General features: G+C 46.1%; 1 protein-coding gene across 3 annotated transcripts in view; it reads left to right on the top strand.

The window, feature by feature from the left end:
* The first annotated feature begins 258 nt into the window (after positions 1–258).
* The window catches only part of SGPP1 (sphingosine-1-phosphate phosphatase 1), a 34,248-nt gene continuing 18,882 nt past the window's right edge, over positions 259–15,624 (top strand). The window contains exons 1-2 of one of the 3 annotated variants that reach the window (XM_081193343.1): positions 259–513; positions 12,054–12,838. In XM_081193343.1, the coding sequence (XP_081049469.1) occupies positions 12,125–12,838 (714 nt within the window). In that variant the 5' untranslated portion in view covers positions 259–513; positions 12,054–12,124. Of the gene's footprint in view, positions 514–11,371; positions 11,519–12,053; positions 12,839–15,624 lie in introns of those variants that run through there. The other 2 variants (XM_081193342.1, XM_081193344.1) reach the window with 2 other exon arrangements.

The following is a 15,624-nucleotide window of genomic DNA, read 5'->3' as shown; positions in this document are numbered from 1 at the left end:
GAGTGTTTTTCTTTCCCTACCACTATATGGTTGTTGCACACACTTAAGGGTGCCTTTGGAATATGCTTGACACCCGATGAAGAAAAGGATGAGACTGGTGTAGCTGTGTGGGTGGCTGGAAGAGTCTTATCAGCTCTTTCCCAAGCTTCATAGCAGAAGTGAGCTTCAAGTTGCAAAGTGACTTTGCGGATCACGTGATCCCCCAAACTCCTCTGAACAAAACTTTTCCAGTAAGCTCTGTTCTCCTCGCCTTCAGATGTAGACACACCCTGGACTGGGGGAGCTTGGCTTTGAGCCTTCGCCATAAAACGGTTTTGCATTTCATCTAGATATCAAAGCTCCCGATTGTATCTATGCACATAGCACATAGCAGAAGAGTGGCGTTTAAGAGGCAACTCTGACTTTCACCAGCTAAAAAACCAACAAACAAAATCTTCTCTGAGGTCTGGAAGCGTGAGAAATGGAATCTGATGCTTATCTATAAGTTAAGCCATATCACGCATCTTTGGGAAGGTGAGAGGAGTTATTTTCTTTATGCCGCTCTTATAATTTTTTGGCATTTAGCTCTTTCTTTCTTTCTTTCTTTCTTTCTTTCTTTCTTTCTTTCTTTCTTTCTTGTTCCTTTTAATTGTTTCAGTTATCTTGTAAACAGCCCAGGAAATATGATCAGAGGGCAGTATTAAAAACAAATAGTTACAATAAATAATACTTTTGGCACAGTGGATGCCTTTTTGGAAGAGAAATACTCCAACAGAGAATGTCTACGTGGAGGAACCCGAGATTGTTTGAGAAGTACAGGATTTGCCGTTCATGTTTATACATATAACTTTTGCATTATTTTTTCCTTTATTGTAGTATTTTTTCCTGCTTAAGAAAACTTTGAAATTCATTTTATTTTTTCTACTTACTAATTTTTTACTTTTTTTAAAAAACCCACACACAGACACAAAACCCTGCTTTGTTGGCATCTGTTATTATTATTGCATCTCACGCAGTAGCCCATATTCTCCTTGCTTATCCCTGCACCTCTCCCCTTCCTCTGTATTTTCTCTGTGTCAAAATTATGACTGTAAACCCTTTGGGGCAGGGACCATTTAAGAACCTATTGATGGCACCTTATACATACATGCATGTATACATAAAATACTGCCCCCCCACCGCCGCCGCTTTCATTATGTAGCAACCAAAGGTGAAGTTTGGTCTTTCAGTGGCACTCAGTGTGAGTCCAAAATTTGCCCCTCCCTCCTCTTCTTGCCTCCCATTCTGTACATGCACTGCATTATACTGCGGCAAATCAGGATGAATGGTCAATGGGTTGTCTGCAGGCCATTTTTCCAGCAGGAACTTGCAGAAACTCAGCTCCGGCACGTCTCAGGTGGGCGCCATTGCCATCATTAGAAAACAATGGAGGTGTTCACAGTGAGCTCCGACACCTCTTTTCTCTAGAAAAATAGCACTGGTTGTCTGGAAGCGCTCTCATTCCACACAGTTCCCACAAAGAGCAATTAATGCACAATTTTGGGGAACAACAGCTGCAAAGTGTAGGGCAAGTGGTTATTCAAGGCACTGACAAACAAAAACACCTGCAAGCCGAGAAGAAGAAGAACAGGTGCAAAATACTGCACTTTGTTTCATGGGCAACAGTGACGTCTCCACAACCTTTGAGGAGAAATCTGCAGACGGTGTGCAACGAAGGGCATGCGCTGCACAATGAACAAGGTCATAGTGACAGTGTGCAAGGTGGGGGCAGCAAGAAGCAGCTGGTCTTTGAGGCATATTGATCCCAGGCTGTTTGAAGCTGGAGTTGAGGATTAAATGACTCTCTGATGTTATTTTCCACTCAGCTACCACCTTTGTGTTTAGCAAAGCATAGCGCAGGTGGGGAACATTTTTCAGGCTGAGGTCCATGGCCCTTTGGGTCAAGGACCGCAATACCTCAAGGACCACCTCTTTCCGTATGAACCCACCCGGACCCCGACATCATGTTTTGAGAGCGCATTAAATGACAGTATGGACGAGCGTTATGTTTGTGCATTAAAGTCGCAACATGCGCATAGGGAGACGCAACATACGCACAAAACCTATTGAGACCACAGGTGTCATGATTGCCAAGGAGACAAGCCGCTTCTCAAACTGAAACTTACTACCAAAGGAAGCTTGCTATCCACATTAAACAACAGAATGGGATGTGCCTGTTCTTGGAGTTCAAAGACATATTCCAGCAAGGCAAAAACATTCAAGGAGGGAGCAAGATACCGTATTTTTTGCTTTATAAGACTCACTTTTTCCCTCCTAAAAAGTAAGGGGAAATGTGTGTGTGTCTTATAGAGTGAATGCAGGCTGCGCAGCTATCCCAGAAGCCAGAACAGCAAGAGGGATTGCTGCTTTCACTGCACAGCGATCCCTCTTGCTGTTCTGGCTTCTGAGATTCAGAATATATTTTTTTTCTTGTTTTCCTCCTCCAAAAACTAGGTGTGTCTTGTGGTCTGGTGCGTCTTATAGAGTGAAAAATACGGTAGGTGTGGGGGTGTTTAGGGGCGGTGGCTTGGAGAGGATGGTGAGGGTGCTAGCCTGCTAGGGGTCCTAAGGGCCAAGTACGGGAAGGAGCCTGGGAACTGTGGTTTTGCAATTGTAGCAGAGTGCCCAGCGTCCCATTGCACAAAATTATCAGTCCTAATGCAATGGCCAACAAATCACCTTGCCAACAAAGGTCCGTATAGTTAAAGCTATGCTTTTCCCAGTAGTGATGTATGGAAGTGAGAGCTGGACCATAAAGAAGGCTGATCGCCGAAGAATTGATGCTTTTGAATTCTGGTGCTGGAGGAGACTCTTGAGAGTCCCATGGACTGCAAGAAGATCAAACCTATCCATTCTGAAGGAAATCAGCCCTGAGTGCTCACTGGAAGGACAGATCCTGAAGCTGAGGCTCCAATACTTTGGCCACCTCATGAGAAGAGAAGACTCCCTGGAAAAGACCCTCGAAGCTACGAACATGAGTTTGACCAAACTGCGGGAGGCAGTGGAAGACAGGAGTGCCTGGCGTGCTCTGGTCCATGGGGTCACAAAGAGTTGGACACGACTAAACAACAATGCAATGGCTTAAATCAGCTCTAAGTTTGTAGTGTTAACGAGGTCCTGGTTTTATTGCCGCTTTCCAGGCATGCATCTTCTGATTAGGCAACGCTGCCGGCATCGTAACTATAGATTGTAAAAGGGATTTGTGGCGGTGTGGCCTGATTCAATAACAACCAGAAAGGAAATGGATGCAAATATCACTTGGAAATTTAAACAAAGAGATTCGTTATGGATTGCCAAATATCAAGTTAACCAAGTTAACCTTTCTACCTTTATTTTCACCCTATACTTAAGAATTATTTGAGAGGCAGACTGGTATTACCGTCTTACGATATGGTTAAAGGTACAGTGGTGCCCCGCAAGACGAATGCCTCGCAAGACGGAAAACCCGCTAGACGAAAGGGTTTTCCGTTTTTGAGCTGCTTCGCAAGACGATTTTCCCTATGGGCTTGCTTTGCAAGACAAAAACGTCTTGCAAGTGTTCCGATTTTTTTCGCTCCCCCCCCCTTTTCTAAGCCGCTAAGCCGCTAATAGCCTTTTAGCCGCTAATCTGCTAAGCCTTTAATAGCCGCTAAGCCTTTAATAGCCGCTAATCCTTTAATAGCCGCTAATCCGCTAATAGCGCTAATCCGCTAAGCCGCTAATAGGGTTGCTTCGCAAGACGAAAAAACCGCTAGACGAAGAGGCTCGCGGAACGGATTAATTTCATTTTGCGAGGCACCACTGTAAAGGGACCCCTGACCATTAGCTCCAGTCGTGACCGACTCTGGGGTTGCGGTGCTCATCTCGCTTTATTGGCCGAGGGAGCCGGCGTATAGCTTCTGGGTCATGTGGCCAGCATGACTAAGCCGCTTCTGGCGAACCAGAGCAGCGCACAGAAACGCCGTTTACCTTCCTGCTGGAGTGGTACCTATTTATCTACTTGCACTTTGACGTGCTTTCGAACTGCTAGGTTGGCAGGAGCAGGGACCGAGCAACAGGTGCTCACCCCGTGGCGGGAATTCGAACTGCCAACCTTCTGATCGGCAAGCCCTAGGGTCTGTGGTTTAGACCACAGTGCCACCCACATCTGCCCACTTCCCTAAGTCCCTTCAAAACCCCTCTTAAAACCAACTTCTTCCATGGAGTCTTTAGTACAAGCCTTTAGTTCCCCTGGTAGTGAGTTGGTAATGCTTTCGAACTGCTAGGTTGGCAGGAGCAGGGACCGAGCAACGGAAGCTCACCCTGTCATGGGGATTTGAACCGCCGACCTTCTGATCGGCAAGTCCTAGACTCTGTGGTTTAACCCACAGCGCCACCCGCGTCCCTTTTAAGGGAAGTAATAGTAGCTCTCTATTCTGCCTTAGCCAGACCACACTTGGAATACTGTATCCAATTCTGGGCACCACAATTTACGAAGGATATTGATAAACTGGAAAGTGTGCAGAGGAGGGCGACCTCATAGGGTGATACCTGTCTATGTCCTACTCAGCACTCAACATCTGCTGCCTGGAGTAGCTGTCTCAGATTACCCAACAAAAGGACCTTCTTTCTATATGGCGCCTTCTTTCTATGTGGCGCCTTCCCTGTGGAACACCCTCCCACCAGATGTCAAAGAGAACAACAACTACCAGGCTTTTAGAAGACATCTGAAGGCAGCCCTGTTTCGGGAAGCTTTTAATGTTTGATGTATTATAGTATTTTAATATTCTTTTGGAAGCCGCCCAGAGTGGCTGGGGAAGCCCAGCCAGATGGGCGGGGTATAAATAATTAATAATAATAATAATAATAATAATAATAATAATAATAATATTTTGACAGCCTTCTTAAGACAGAGTCCTGATCTTATTGCAGGCTGCAGTATTGTTTCAGCAAAGTTCATGTTACAACTTGATCCTGTGCGTATTTACCTGGAAGTAAGCCCCACTGTGCCCAGTGGGGCTTACTCCCAAGTCAATACAAGCAAGTTTGCACCTTTAATCCTCTTAACTAAGGGCTTTTCCAAAGGACGTTGACTTTGGGCTAGGAACGCACACAAGATACCAGGCTTGTGTGGAACCCAGACAGCATTCTTCAAAGAGCTTGCAATGTGGGGCTATCCAAGCACTTGTAATCCAAGCTTCTGTTTCTACTACAAGGGCATTAAATTTCCCTAGCGTTAATGCTGCAGTCATTCGCCTCCTGGACTTGTGAGCAAAGCGTGTTTAAATAAATGAGACTTATTCCAAGGAAGCAAGCATAGGATTCTGCAGTGCATTGAGCAAATGCACTGTTCCACTAACCAGCATATATGTCAGGGCAGATGTTGGGAGCAAGTCAGCCATAACTCACAAGGTGCCAGTGAACTTAACTTTGTGTTCAAAGAAACTAAATAGTTCAGGCCTAGTGAGCACAGCAACTCTTTCCAGCAGGTCTAACCCCAATGAGGTAGTTGCAAGGACTGAAGGTCCCTGGCTTCCCACAGCTCTCTAAGTCTCCTCCCACCCCCTGTACATTCCCAAGCAATCTGAGACTCTGTCGCCTTGCCTGTCTTTGCTTCGCCCTCTTCATACCTCTTTGGGTCTGGGCGACCAGGGAGGAGGGGAGCTAGTTGCAGCAGGAGGGGGAGACCTCTTGCCTTCTTGACCACCCTGATTCATCTTGGCCTCTTGGTCCCCCTCCTCTCCAGCCTCTGCTTCTGTCTCTGATTCTGGACCACTCTCTGCCACAACCTCTTCCTGCTCACTAAACCCTGTTACCACTTCATCTTCCAACACCAACACCTCCCTGTCTGCTCCCTCTTCTCACTCCGACCATTCATCGTCCCACCACCACTCCCTGGGCTCCGAGCTGTCTTCCCATGGGGGTTTCCCAACTGGTGCCTCCCACTCCTCCTCTGTCTCCAGCCAAAGCATGACATTATAGTTGCATCAGTGTCTGCAAGATCCCATAATCTACAGACAAGAATTCATTTCTGTGAGTGCCTGCTTATTTTCCTACATGAATTGCTTCCCACAAATGTCTTGAAGTGATCGCACAATTTAAAAAAGCCAACAGCAAGAAGAGTTGCGCTATTTCATATAGTAAAACAATTGTGACAATTTAAAACACATGTAAAGGTACCCCTGACCATTGGGTCCAGTTGCAGATAACTCTGGGGTTGCAGCGCTCATCTCGCTCTATAGGCCGAGGGAGCCGGCGTTTGTCCACAGACAGCTTCCGGGTCATGTGGCCAGCATGACTAAGCCACTTCTGGCAAACCAGAGCAGTGCACGGAAATGCCGTTTACCTTCCCGCCCGAGCGGTATCTATTTATCTACTTGCACTGGTGTGCTTTCGAACTGCTAGGTGGGCAGGAGCTGGGACCGAGCAACGGGAGCTCACCCTGTTGCGGGGATTCAAACCACCAACCTTCCGATCGGCAAGCCCTAGGCTCAGTGGTTTAGACCACAGCACCACCTGCGTCCACCCCCCAAAATGTACACATAAGTAAAGTTATGTTTTATTATCACATTTCTGTATTGCAATAGATTGTTATAAGGTGTACACTCCTTGTTTCTTCAGCTTGTAAACCACCTTGGCTATTGTAAGATAGAAAGACGGTATACGAATTAAAAGCGATGATGATTTTTGTGTGCGAAAACAGTGTCAAATCCAATGACAGGCAACAGGCTAGAATAAATATCTCCACTTCAAAGTCTTCTTGAAAAAAAAGGAAGATCTTCACTGGACATCAAAAAGACAACAGAGGCAGCACCTTTCTGATATGCATTTTTTGTTATTGGTTTTATTTAACACAATGTATGTACCACATGATTGTTGTAAAACCTCTAAGTGGTTTACAATTGATATTAAAATTATAAATAAAAATAGTAAAACAGCATTTCAAAATAATTAACAATATGAGGTACTAATGAAACACATTGATATCTCTTGCCCAAACAGAAATGTTTTAAGCAGGTGATGAAAAGAGCACAACAAAGGCACCCGCTTAATGTCAATAGGCAGGGAGTTCCACTGTCCTAAAAGATTGTTTTCAGAGCTGTGAATTAGGTGGTACAGTATTAGTTCCACAGATCGAAGCCGTAAGCTGAACATTTTTTTGGTGAAGGGCGTTATAGAAATATGTTGAACAAACAAACCAGCAAAGTAACTTTTAACTAAAGCGAGCCACGAAAGGCAGGGAACTAAGGCTATGCACACATTAGTGGCTCGAAAGACAGCGAGGTGATGTCTCCTTCCAGTTTCTTAAACTTCTGTACATGCCAGGGAAGGGGCAGAGATAACTTCGCCAGTTGCCCATTACCTGATTTGTTTCCCTCCAATTCACTGCAGCTGTCATCGGGGCAAGTCGCCGGCTGCCTGAAATGCACGCAGCTCGGGCTGACCTCTGCTTCCGAGGGCGGAAGCTGATTTGAAGGAAAGGGCATCAGACAGGAGAGACAGGATCCAGATGGATCGAGGCTCATGTCATGCGTACTTTGGCTTCAACCACCAGTTGTGGGAGCGGAATGAAGCTGGAACGAACATTGACCTGTGTGCATAGGCCAAGCAAAGAAAAGGGGTTGGGTGGGCATTTGTTGATTTTCAAAGTGGAAAACATTTGCCAATTGACTGAATTGTAGGCTGTCTGATACAGTGGTACCTCAGGTTACATACACTTCGGGTTACATATGCTTCAGGTTACACACTCCGCTAACCCAGAAATAGTGTTTTAGGTTAAGAACTTTGCTTCAGGATGAGAACAGAAATCGTGCTCTGGCAGTGCGGCGGCAGCAGGAGGCCCCATTAGCTAAAGTGGTGCTTCAGGTTAAGAACAGTTTCAGGTTAAGTACGGACCTCCAAAACGAATTAAGTACTTAATCTGAGGTACCACGGTATATGATTTGTGGATTTGCAAAAAAGAAAAATGGGGGGGGGGGGGAAGGTCCCTAGGTAAGAAGCAATGCCAAAAGTTTGCCTCTTCCATATGCAGAAACCGAATATGCAAGACTGAGTAATAATAGTAATAGGAAGATTTTTTTTTTTTATTTGCACCCTGCCCACCTGACTGGGTTTTCCCAGCCACTCTGGAGTGTCAACAGATGCCGAGATGCTAACATTTCCTGTACCTTGCCCTCAGCCACAACTAGGCCGGGCTGCTGGGAGGGAGGCAGACACTATATCCTAGTCATAGTCTTACAACAGCTGGGCAAAGTCCTCAGGCAGTCTCAGGAAATGGAGGTTCACCTTTTACACTGAGGCAGAGAAAGCTTACGCCGTGTTCAAAACCTTTCATATACACTATTTGTGCATTAAACACACACACACACGATTGGTCTTCAAAACAGCTTATAATTAAAAGCCACACAAAGGTAATTTATAATTACACTAGTATTATCATAATTCATAATGTCAGAAACATATTTGTTCTGCCAAGCATTTTTACAGAATTCATTTGACTCTGTGTTCATCATTTGTTTGGGATTTCATGATTTTATAATCTTACATTATTTTAAATTATTTTATTGTTCTCCTGGTCTTGTGGGCCACGTTCTTTGCTGTCCCTGACTTGTGGAAGGCAGAAACAGGATTGAAGAGGACCTTAACAGATTGGAGAACTAGGCGCAACCTAACAAAATGAATTTAAATAGGGACAAATGTAAAGTTCTGCGCTTAGGCAGGAAGAACCAGATGCACAAATATAGGATGGGGGGCACCTGGCTTACTAGCCGTACATGTAAAAAAAGGATCTAGGGGTCTTGGTGGACCGACCACAAGCTTAACATGAGTCCACAATGTGATGCAGCAGCAAAAAAAAAAGCTAATGCTATTCTAGGCTGCATCAACAGAAGTACAGTGGTACCTTGGGTTACATACGCTTCAGGTTACAGACTCTGCTAACCCAGAAATAGTACCTCGGGTTAAGAACTTTGCTCCAGGATGAGAACAGAAATCGTGCGCCAGCGACGGCAGCAGGAGGCCCCATTAGCTAAAGTGGTGCTTCAGGTTAAGAACAGTTTCAGGTTAAGAACGGACCTCCGGAACGAATTAAGTACCGTATTTTTCGCTCTATAACACGCACCCGACCATAACACGCACATAGTTTTTAGAGGAGGAAAATCCGTAGGCATGCCACCCGTAGGCATTCCCTCCATAACACGCACAGACATTTCCTCTTACTTTTTAGGAGGAAAAAAGTGAGTGTTATGGTGCAAAAAATACGGTACTTAACCCAAGGTACCACTGTATAGTGTTTAGATCAAGGGAAGTAATAGTAGTTCTCTAGGTAAAGGTAAAGGTACTGGTATTTGTCCGCACTTTGATGTGCTTTCAAACTGCTAGGTTGGCAGGAGCTGGGACAGAGCAACGGGAGCTCACCCTGTCGCAGGGATTTGAACCGCCAACCTTCTGATTGGCAAGCCCTAGGCTCTGTGGTTTAGACCACAGCGCCACCCACATTCCTATTTTGCCGTAATTAGCTCTCTATTTTGCCGTAATTAGACCACACTTGTAATACTGTGTCCAATTCTGAGCGTCACAAGTTGGAACATGTGCAGAGGAAGATGACCAAGATGAAGAAGGGTCTGGAAACCAAGCTTTATGAGGAACAGTTGAAGGAGCTGGGTATGTTTAGGTTAGAAAAGAGGAGACTGAGAGGAGATATGATAGCTATCTTCAAATACAGTGGTGCCTCACAAGACGAAAAGAATCCGTTCTGTGATTCTCTTCGTCTAGCGGTTTTTTCGTCTTGCGAAGCAAGCCCATTGACGGATTAGCGGATTAGCGCTATTAGAGGCTTTTAGCGGCTTATCTGCTGATCAGATCAGCTGATAAGCGGCTTAACGGCTTAGAAAAAAGTGGGGAAAAGGAAAAAAAAAACAGCAGGAACTCGCAGGACATTGTCGTCTTGCGAAGCAAGCCCATAGGAAATTCGTTTTGCGAAGCACCTCCAAAACGGAAAACTCTTTCGTCTAGTGAGTTTTCCGTCTTGCGAGGCATTCGTCTTGCGGGGCACCACTGTATCTGAATGGCTGTCACATGGAGGAGGGAATAAGCTTGTCTTCTCCTGCTCTGGAGGGTAGGACTCGAACCAATGGCTTCAGAATCTCCTTTCTTGCAAGGAGATTCTAACTAAGCATCAGGAAGAACTTTATGACAGTAAGAGCTGTTGTGGAGCGGACTTCCACAAGAGGTGGACTTCCCTTCCTTGGAGGTTTTCAAGCAGAGGTTGGATGGCCATCTGTCATGCATGTTTTAGCTGAGTTCCCTGCATGGCAGGGGGTTGGACTAGATGACCCTTGGGGGAACCTCCCAACTCTAAGATTCCATTATTCATTCTAGGACCTGGGAGACAATTCCATAATTACAGTATTGTTGTTGTTGTTTAGTCATTTAGTCGTGTCCAACTCTTCGTGACTCCATGGACCAGAGCACGCCAGGCACTCCTGTCTTCCACTGCCTCCCGCAGTTTGGTCAGACTCATGTTTGTAGCTTCGAGAACACTGTCCCACCATCTCGTCCTCTGTCGTCCCCTTCTCCTTGTGCCTTCAATCTTTCCCAACATCAGGGTCTTTTCCAGGGAGTCTTCTCTTCTCATGAGGTGGCCAAAGTATTGGAGCCTCAGCTTCACGATCTGTCCTTCCAGTGAACACTCAGGGCTGATTTCCGTAAGAATGGATAGGTTTGATCTTCTTGCAGTCCATGGGACTCTAAAGATGTTGCGCTTCAGACCATATTTTGCAATCTCCTCTTTCACCCCCATTAAAAGGTTCTTTAATTTCTCCTCACTTTCTGCCATCAAGGTTGTATCATCTGCATATCTGAGACTGTTGATATTTCTTCCAGCAATCTTAATTCCGGCTTGGGATTCATCCAGCCCAGCCTTTCGCATGATGAATTCTGCATATAAGTTAAATAAGCAGGGAGACAATATACAGCCTTGTGGTACTCCTTTCCCAATTTTGAACCAATTGGTTGTTCCATATCCAGTTCTAACTGTAGCTTACAGTATAGGAAACAGCTATTTACCTATTCCCCCCATTTTTTTTTAAAAAAAAACACTTTAAATTCTATTTGATTTATTTATTTTTAAATCTCCTTTAGCCCTGCTTTAATCAATCAATCAATCAATCAATCAATCAATCAATCAATATGTGGTGGGAGGGGAGAAGGGTAAGGAGCTAGCGAAGGGCTTCTGTCCTTCTGCGCATGCGCGGCAGGCGCGCCGCCGCCGCGCGCTCCCGATCTCTCCCCTCCCTCCCATCCTCGGCGGCTCCTTTCTCCTTCTCTCTCTTCCCTCGCGCCCACGTTCCAGCGGCTCCAACCGCCTCTCCGGCGGGAGGGGTGGGAGGGGAACGAGGCCACTGCGCGTGCGCGCTCCGCCTGAGTGGCGGCGCCTCCTCGGGCGGCAGGCGGGACTTGGGCGCTGGAGCCGAGGGAGGGAGAGCGGAGAGGACCGGCGGACGGAGCAACGGACTGACGCGACGCCGGGACGGAATGACGGGTAGAGCAGCCCTGGCCGAGCGCCCCCTCCCCTCGACGCCCTCCCCGTCAGGACCGCGCCCCCACCCCACATTTCTTCTCCCCCCCACCCGCCCGTCGCCTCTCCCCCCCTACCCCCCCACCGAGGCGTTTTCCCAGCGCCTGAGGTAACCCCCGATACCAAAGTCAGGGCCTCCCCCCACCCCACATCCTCAGCCCCATCGCCTGCCCTGCCCTCCCCCAGCCCCACTTTCCTCGTAAAACCCCACTAATCTCCCTCTTTCTCGCCTCCCCCCCCCAGTTTCTATGGCTTTGGGGGGAGGAGGCAGCCAAAGTCCTTTGGAGCAGGAACCCCCCATAAGCCCAAGCCCCCCCCCCCCAATTTCTCCTCTCCTCCACCCCCAGGGGATGGGCTCCTGACTTCTTCCCTGGACCCCCCCCCCAAACCTTTTTTTTTAAAAAGGGTTATCTGTTTTTTTTAAATAGGTGCTTGTATATATGCATGATGTATGTATGAAACCTCTCTTGACGCTCTTCCGAATCTCTCTCCCCCCCAGTGCAGCACCCCTGATTTTGGACTCGCCTTCCTAAGCCAACAGCTGCCTCCTCCTGGCCGGAGCCCTTCAGGATGTCCTCCTTGCGCCGCCTGGCCGACTGCCTGCAGGATTCGGAGAAGGTCGCCGCTTTCCAGAGGCTGTGCGGCGTGCAAGCGCCCCCAGAGTGGGGGGCTGCCCTTCCTCTCCCCCGGCCCCTGGAGCCCGGGGCCCCTGTGGCCAACGGCAACTGCCCGGCCACCCAGCCGGATGGCGCGAGCGACGGGAGGTGCCGCTTCCAAGGCCCCTGCAACGTGGGCGAGAAGGGTGACGTGTGGCACTCGAACGGGGTGCTCTCCGGGGGAGCCTGCGGCGGGGTGGAAGCCCAGATCAAGCCTCCGAAGAAAGAGGAGAAGCCTGGGCTCGGGGTTCCCAAAAAGCAGCCTCGTCGCAACTCTCTGACTGGGGAAATGATATGCCAGGATTTCACCATCCGCAGCCCCTTCCTCTATTACCTGTTCAGCCTGGGCACGGAGCTGGGCAACGAGCTCTTCTACATCCTCTTTTTCCCCTTCTGCATCTGGAACCTGGATGCTTGGCTGGGCAGGAGGCTCATCATCGTTTGGGTCTGGGTCATGTACCTGGGCCAGTGTACCAAGGACCTTATCCGTTGGCCCAGACCTGCATCCCCACCCGTGGTCAAGCTGGAGGTTTTCTACAACTCCGAGTACAGCATGCCCTCTACGCATGCCATGTCGGGCACTGCCATCCCAGTGACATTACTGTTGTTCAGCTATGGACGGTGGCAGGTAAGAGAGCCCCCCCCCCCCCCCGTGTTTAAGGTGTTCAGTCAAGGTTGCTGTCTTATCGGTGGAAATACAAAATAGTACTCTTTTAAAAAATCATTTTATTCAGTAAGTGTTAAAACAAAAGCATTGCTTTACAAAAATTATCCAGTAGGTGTTTAGATAGTTGGGAGGCTTGATCTTTATATAGTACTTCCAGGATTAGAACGCTGACAAACTTGGTAGGTTTTTTTTAATGGGGACAGTATGCCCTGCTGAGTTACAAACAGCAGGATCTCTTGTTAAAGTTTCATTTTGTTAACTGTGAGTTATTGTATCTTCTGGCACTAGCATGCTTTTACTCTGTGGGAGTTAGGCTGGAAGTCAGGTGATTTATATAGGCCACAGAAGGATTTGAAAATAGAAATGTGTGTTTGAAGTCATTTTCGATTTCTTCAGTTAGCAAAGTAAATATACTTTCCACAAGGCCTATCTGTATTAGAATCTTATAGCCATTTACAGACTTGCGTAGACTAATAAAACGCCCCAGTGTTCCTCCTACTTCCTCTAAATATCTCTAGTTTTGAACTACATTTCTAGACTGACATGCAGTAACTTCTGATTTTAATTGTAGATGAAGGCTGCAGCCCTTTGCAAAATTACTTGGAAATAAACTGCCTTGAATTCCAGTTAGATTCCTAGCTTAAAGAAGCCCTGATTTGAAACTACAAAATGGAGAGTGCAAATTTAACAATTCTATCCTATTTTTTGGATGTAAATCTCGCATCCAGTGGGGCTTCTAGGTGAGTGTGCATGGGGTTGTATCCTGCTTCCAAGTAAACCGCTACATGAGTGCACTGCAAGTAGTTTGCAAACTTTCGCTATGGTGTCACTCCAGTCACCACTAACCAGTCACATGAAACAGCTAGTGGCCCTGGATGAGAAAATTCACATATGTATCTCTGTCAAAAGATTGATTTTGGCAGTTCACTGGTGCATTGATAAGCATCTGTTGCAGGTATGATTGTGTTTCCGGATGCATACATGCTTTTGCATCAGCTGATTTCCTTTAGGTTTTGAAGCTTTTGAGTTTCTGCCTCCTTCAGAATACAGTGGTACCTCGGGTTAAGAACTTAATTTGTTCTGGAGGTCCGTTCTTAACCTAAAACTGTTCTTAACCTGAAGCACCACTTTAGCTAATGGGGCCTCCCGCTGCTGCTGCGCCGCTGCTGCGTGATTTCTGTTCTCATCCTGAAGCAAAGTTCTTAATCTGAGGTTCTATTTCTAGGTTAGTGGAGTCTGTAACCTGAAGCGTCTGTAACCCGAGGTACCACTGTGCACTACAAAATTTGCGCTTCATTTTTATGTTGCCTTTCATGCTATGGGTCCATAAAGTAACTGTAAATTATTGGTAACCATCTGCTGGAGTTGGCCAAGCAGTGTACCAGCTGGAGAACATCTTGGAATAGAGATTATGCCATTTTCTTGCTACTAATTGTGTCACATTTCTGGACAAAGTTCTTCTTTTCAGCCATCACGATGTTCCTTAAGCCCTTTGCACTCATGTTTGTTAATTTTCCCAAGGTTTTCTATCTGGTGTATTCTGGTACTGTTAATATATATATATATATATATGCTTCCTTAAAAAAAAACCTAGCACCCCTATCTGTGCTGGTCATATCCTGTTGTTATCTAAGACAATAAGAAGCTCAGCGAGTGATGACTGAAAACATGCAAACCTATTGTGAAGACCTGTTCTGTGGAGGCTATTTCTTTCACAGATGTGCAACTCCTATAATATTGGTTAGTGTAAAAAACCCTCAAACCTTTCCCCTTCTTCCACCTGTGTTGCCCACTAGTTGTATACTATTTTGAGTAACTGGGTTTTCTACCCAGCTATAGTAGGGTTATCTTGCACAGTACGCGTGAAAACAGTCTGAGAAATATCCAGAATAAGGAAGGATTATGGCAATTGGAATAGAAGATACTGTACTTTGATGCCACATAATGCATTTTAAATTTTAAATTTATTTAGTTACTTGGTTGTTTACATTTATATAGCATTCTTTCCATCATGAAACCCAAGGTGACACACACATTGTTCCCAGGAGGTCTCCCATCTGGCAAATATGGACCAGCAAAACTAAAATGTTAAAGTGAATAAAGGATTTGGGTCGTTACTCTTCCCTAAACTGGACTGTCTGTTAATTTTGTCTAATCTTCCGGGGAAATGCTCTTAAAGGGAAGGTTCTTTGATAGAAAGTGAAAGGTTTTAGTTTTGGATTATATGGTTAATAGTTCATGAAATCCTGACGTGTTTCCATTGTCCATGAGTACCTACTTCATGAGGATTTCAAGCTGTACAAGGAAAGGAGTGCATGTGAGACATGAATCTGATGTGAGCAAACTTTAGAGAGGTGATTATGTTTACATTTATAAAGTACTAAATATATTCTAAGCACCATGCAGATATTAAAAGACTATATAGTATCTACTGCAAGCTCACTACTGAATAGGCACAATAGAAGAGGAAAGCAAGCAGGTGCTCTTTTTCTGGCCAGTGGATGGGGCCAGATTGGTTTCTCCCTTCTGAGTATGTTCTTTCTGAGAGCAGGGGGTGCAGCTCCTCAGTGGCCTACTGTTTACATAATATAGTATAATACAATACAATACAATACAATACAATATAATAAATTCCCTCTATTTTCGAAGTCCAAGTGTAAGTGCTGTTGCTTGCATACCCAAATTGGCGCCACTCACGCACAAGATGAAGATTATCAACATACTTTGGGAGACCTCCAGGTTTACAG

The sequence above is a fragment of the Podarcis bocagei genome (assembly GCF_964188305.1).
Source record: "Podarcis bocagei genome assembly, chromosome: 1".
Taxonomy (NCBI): Eukaryota; Metazoa; Chordata; class Lepidosauria; order Squamata; family Lacertidae; genus Podarcis; species Podarcis bocagei.
The sequence above is the reverse complement of the archived record's forward strand: the minus strand, read 5'-3'. Positions and strand labels throughout refer to the sequence as shown.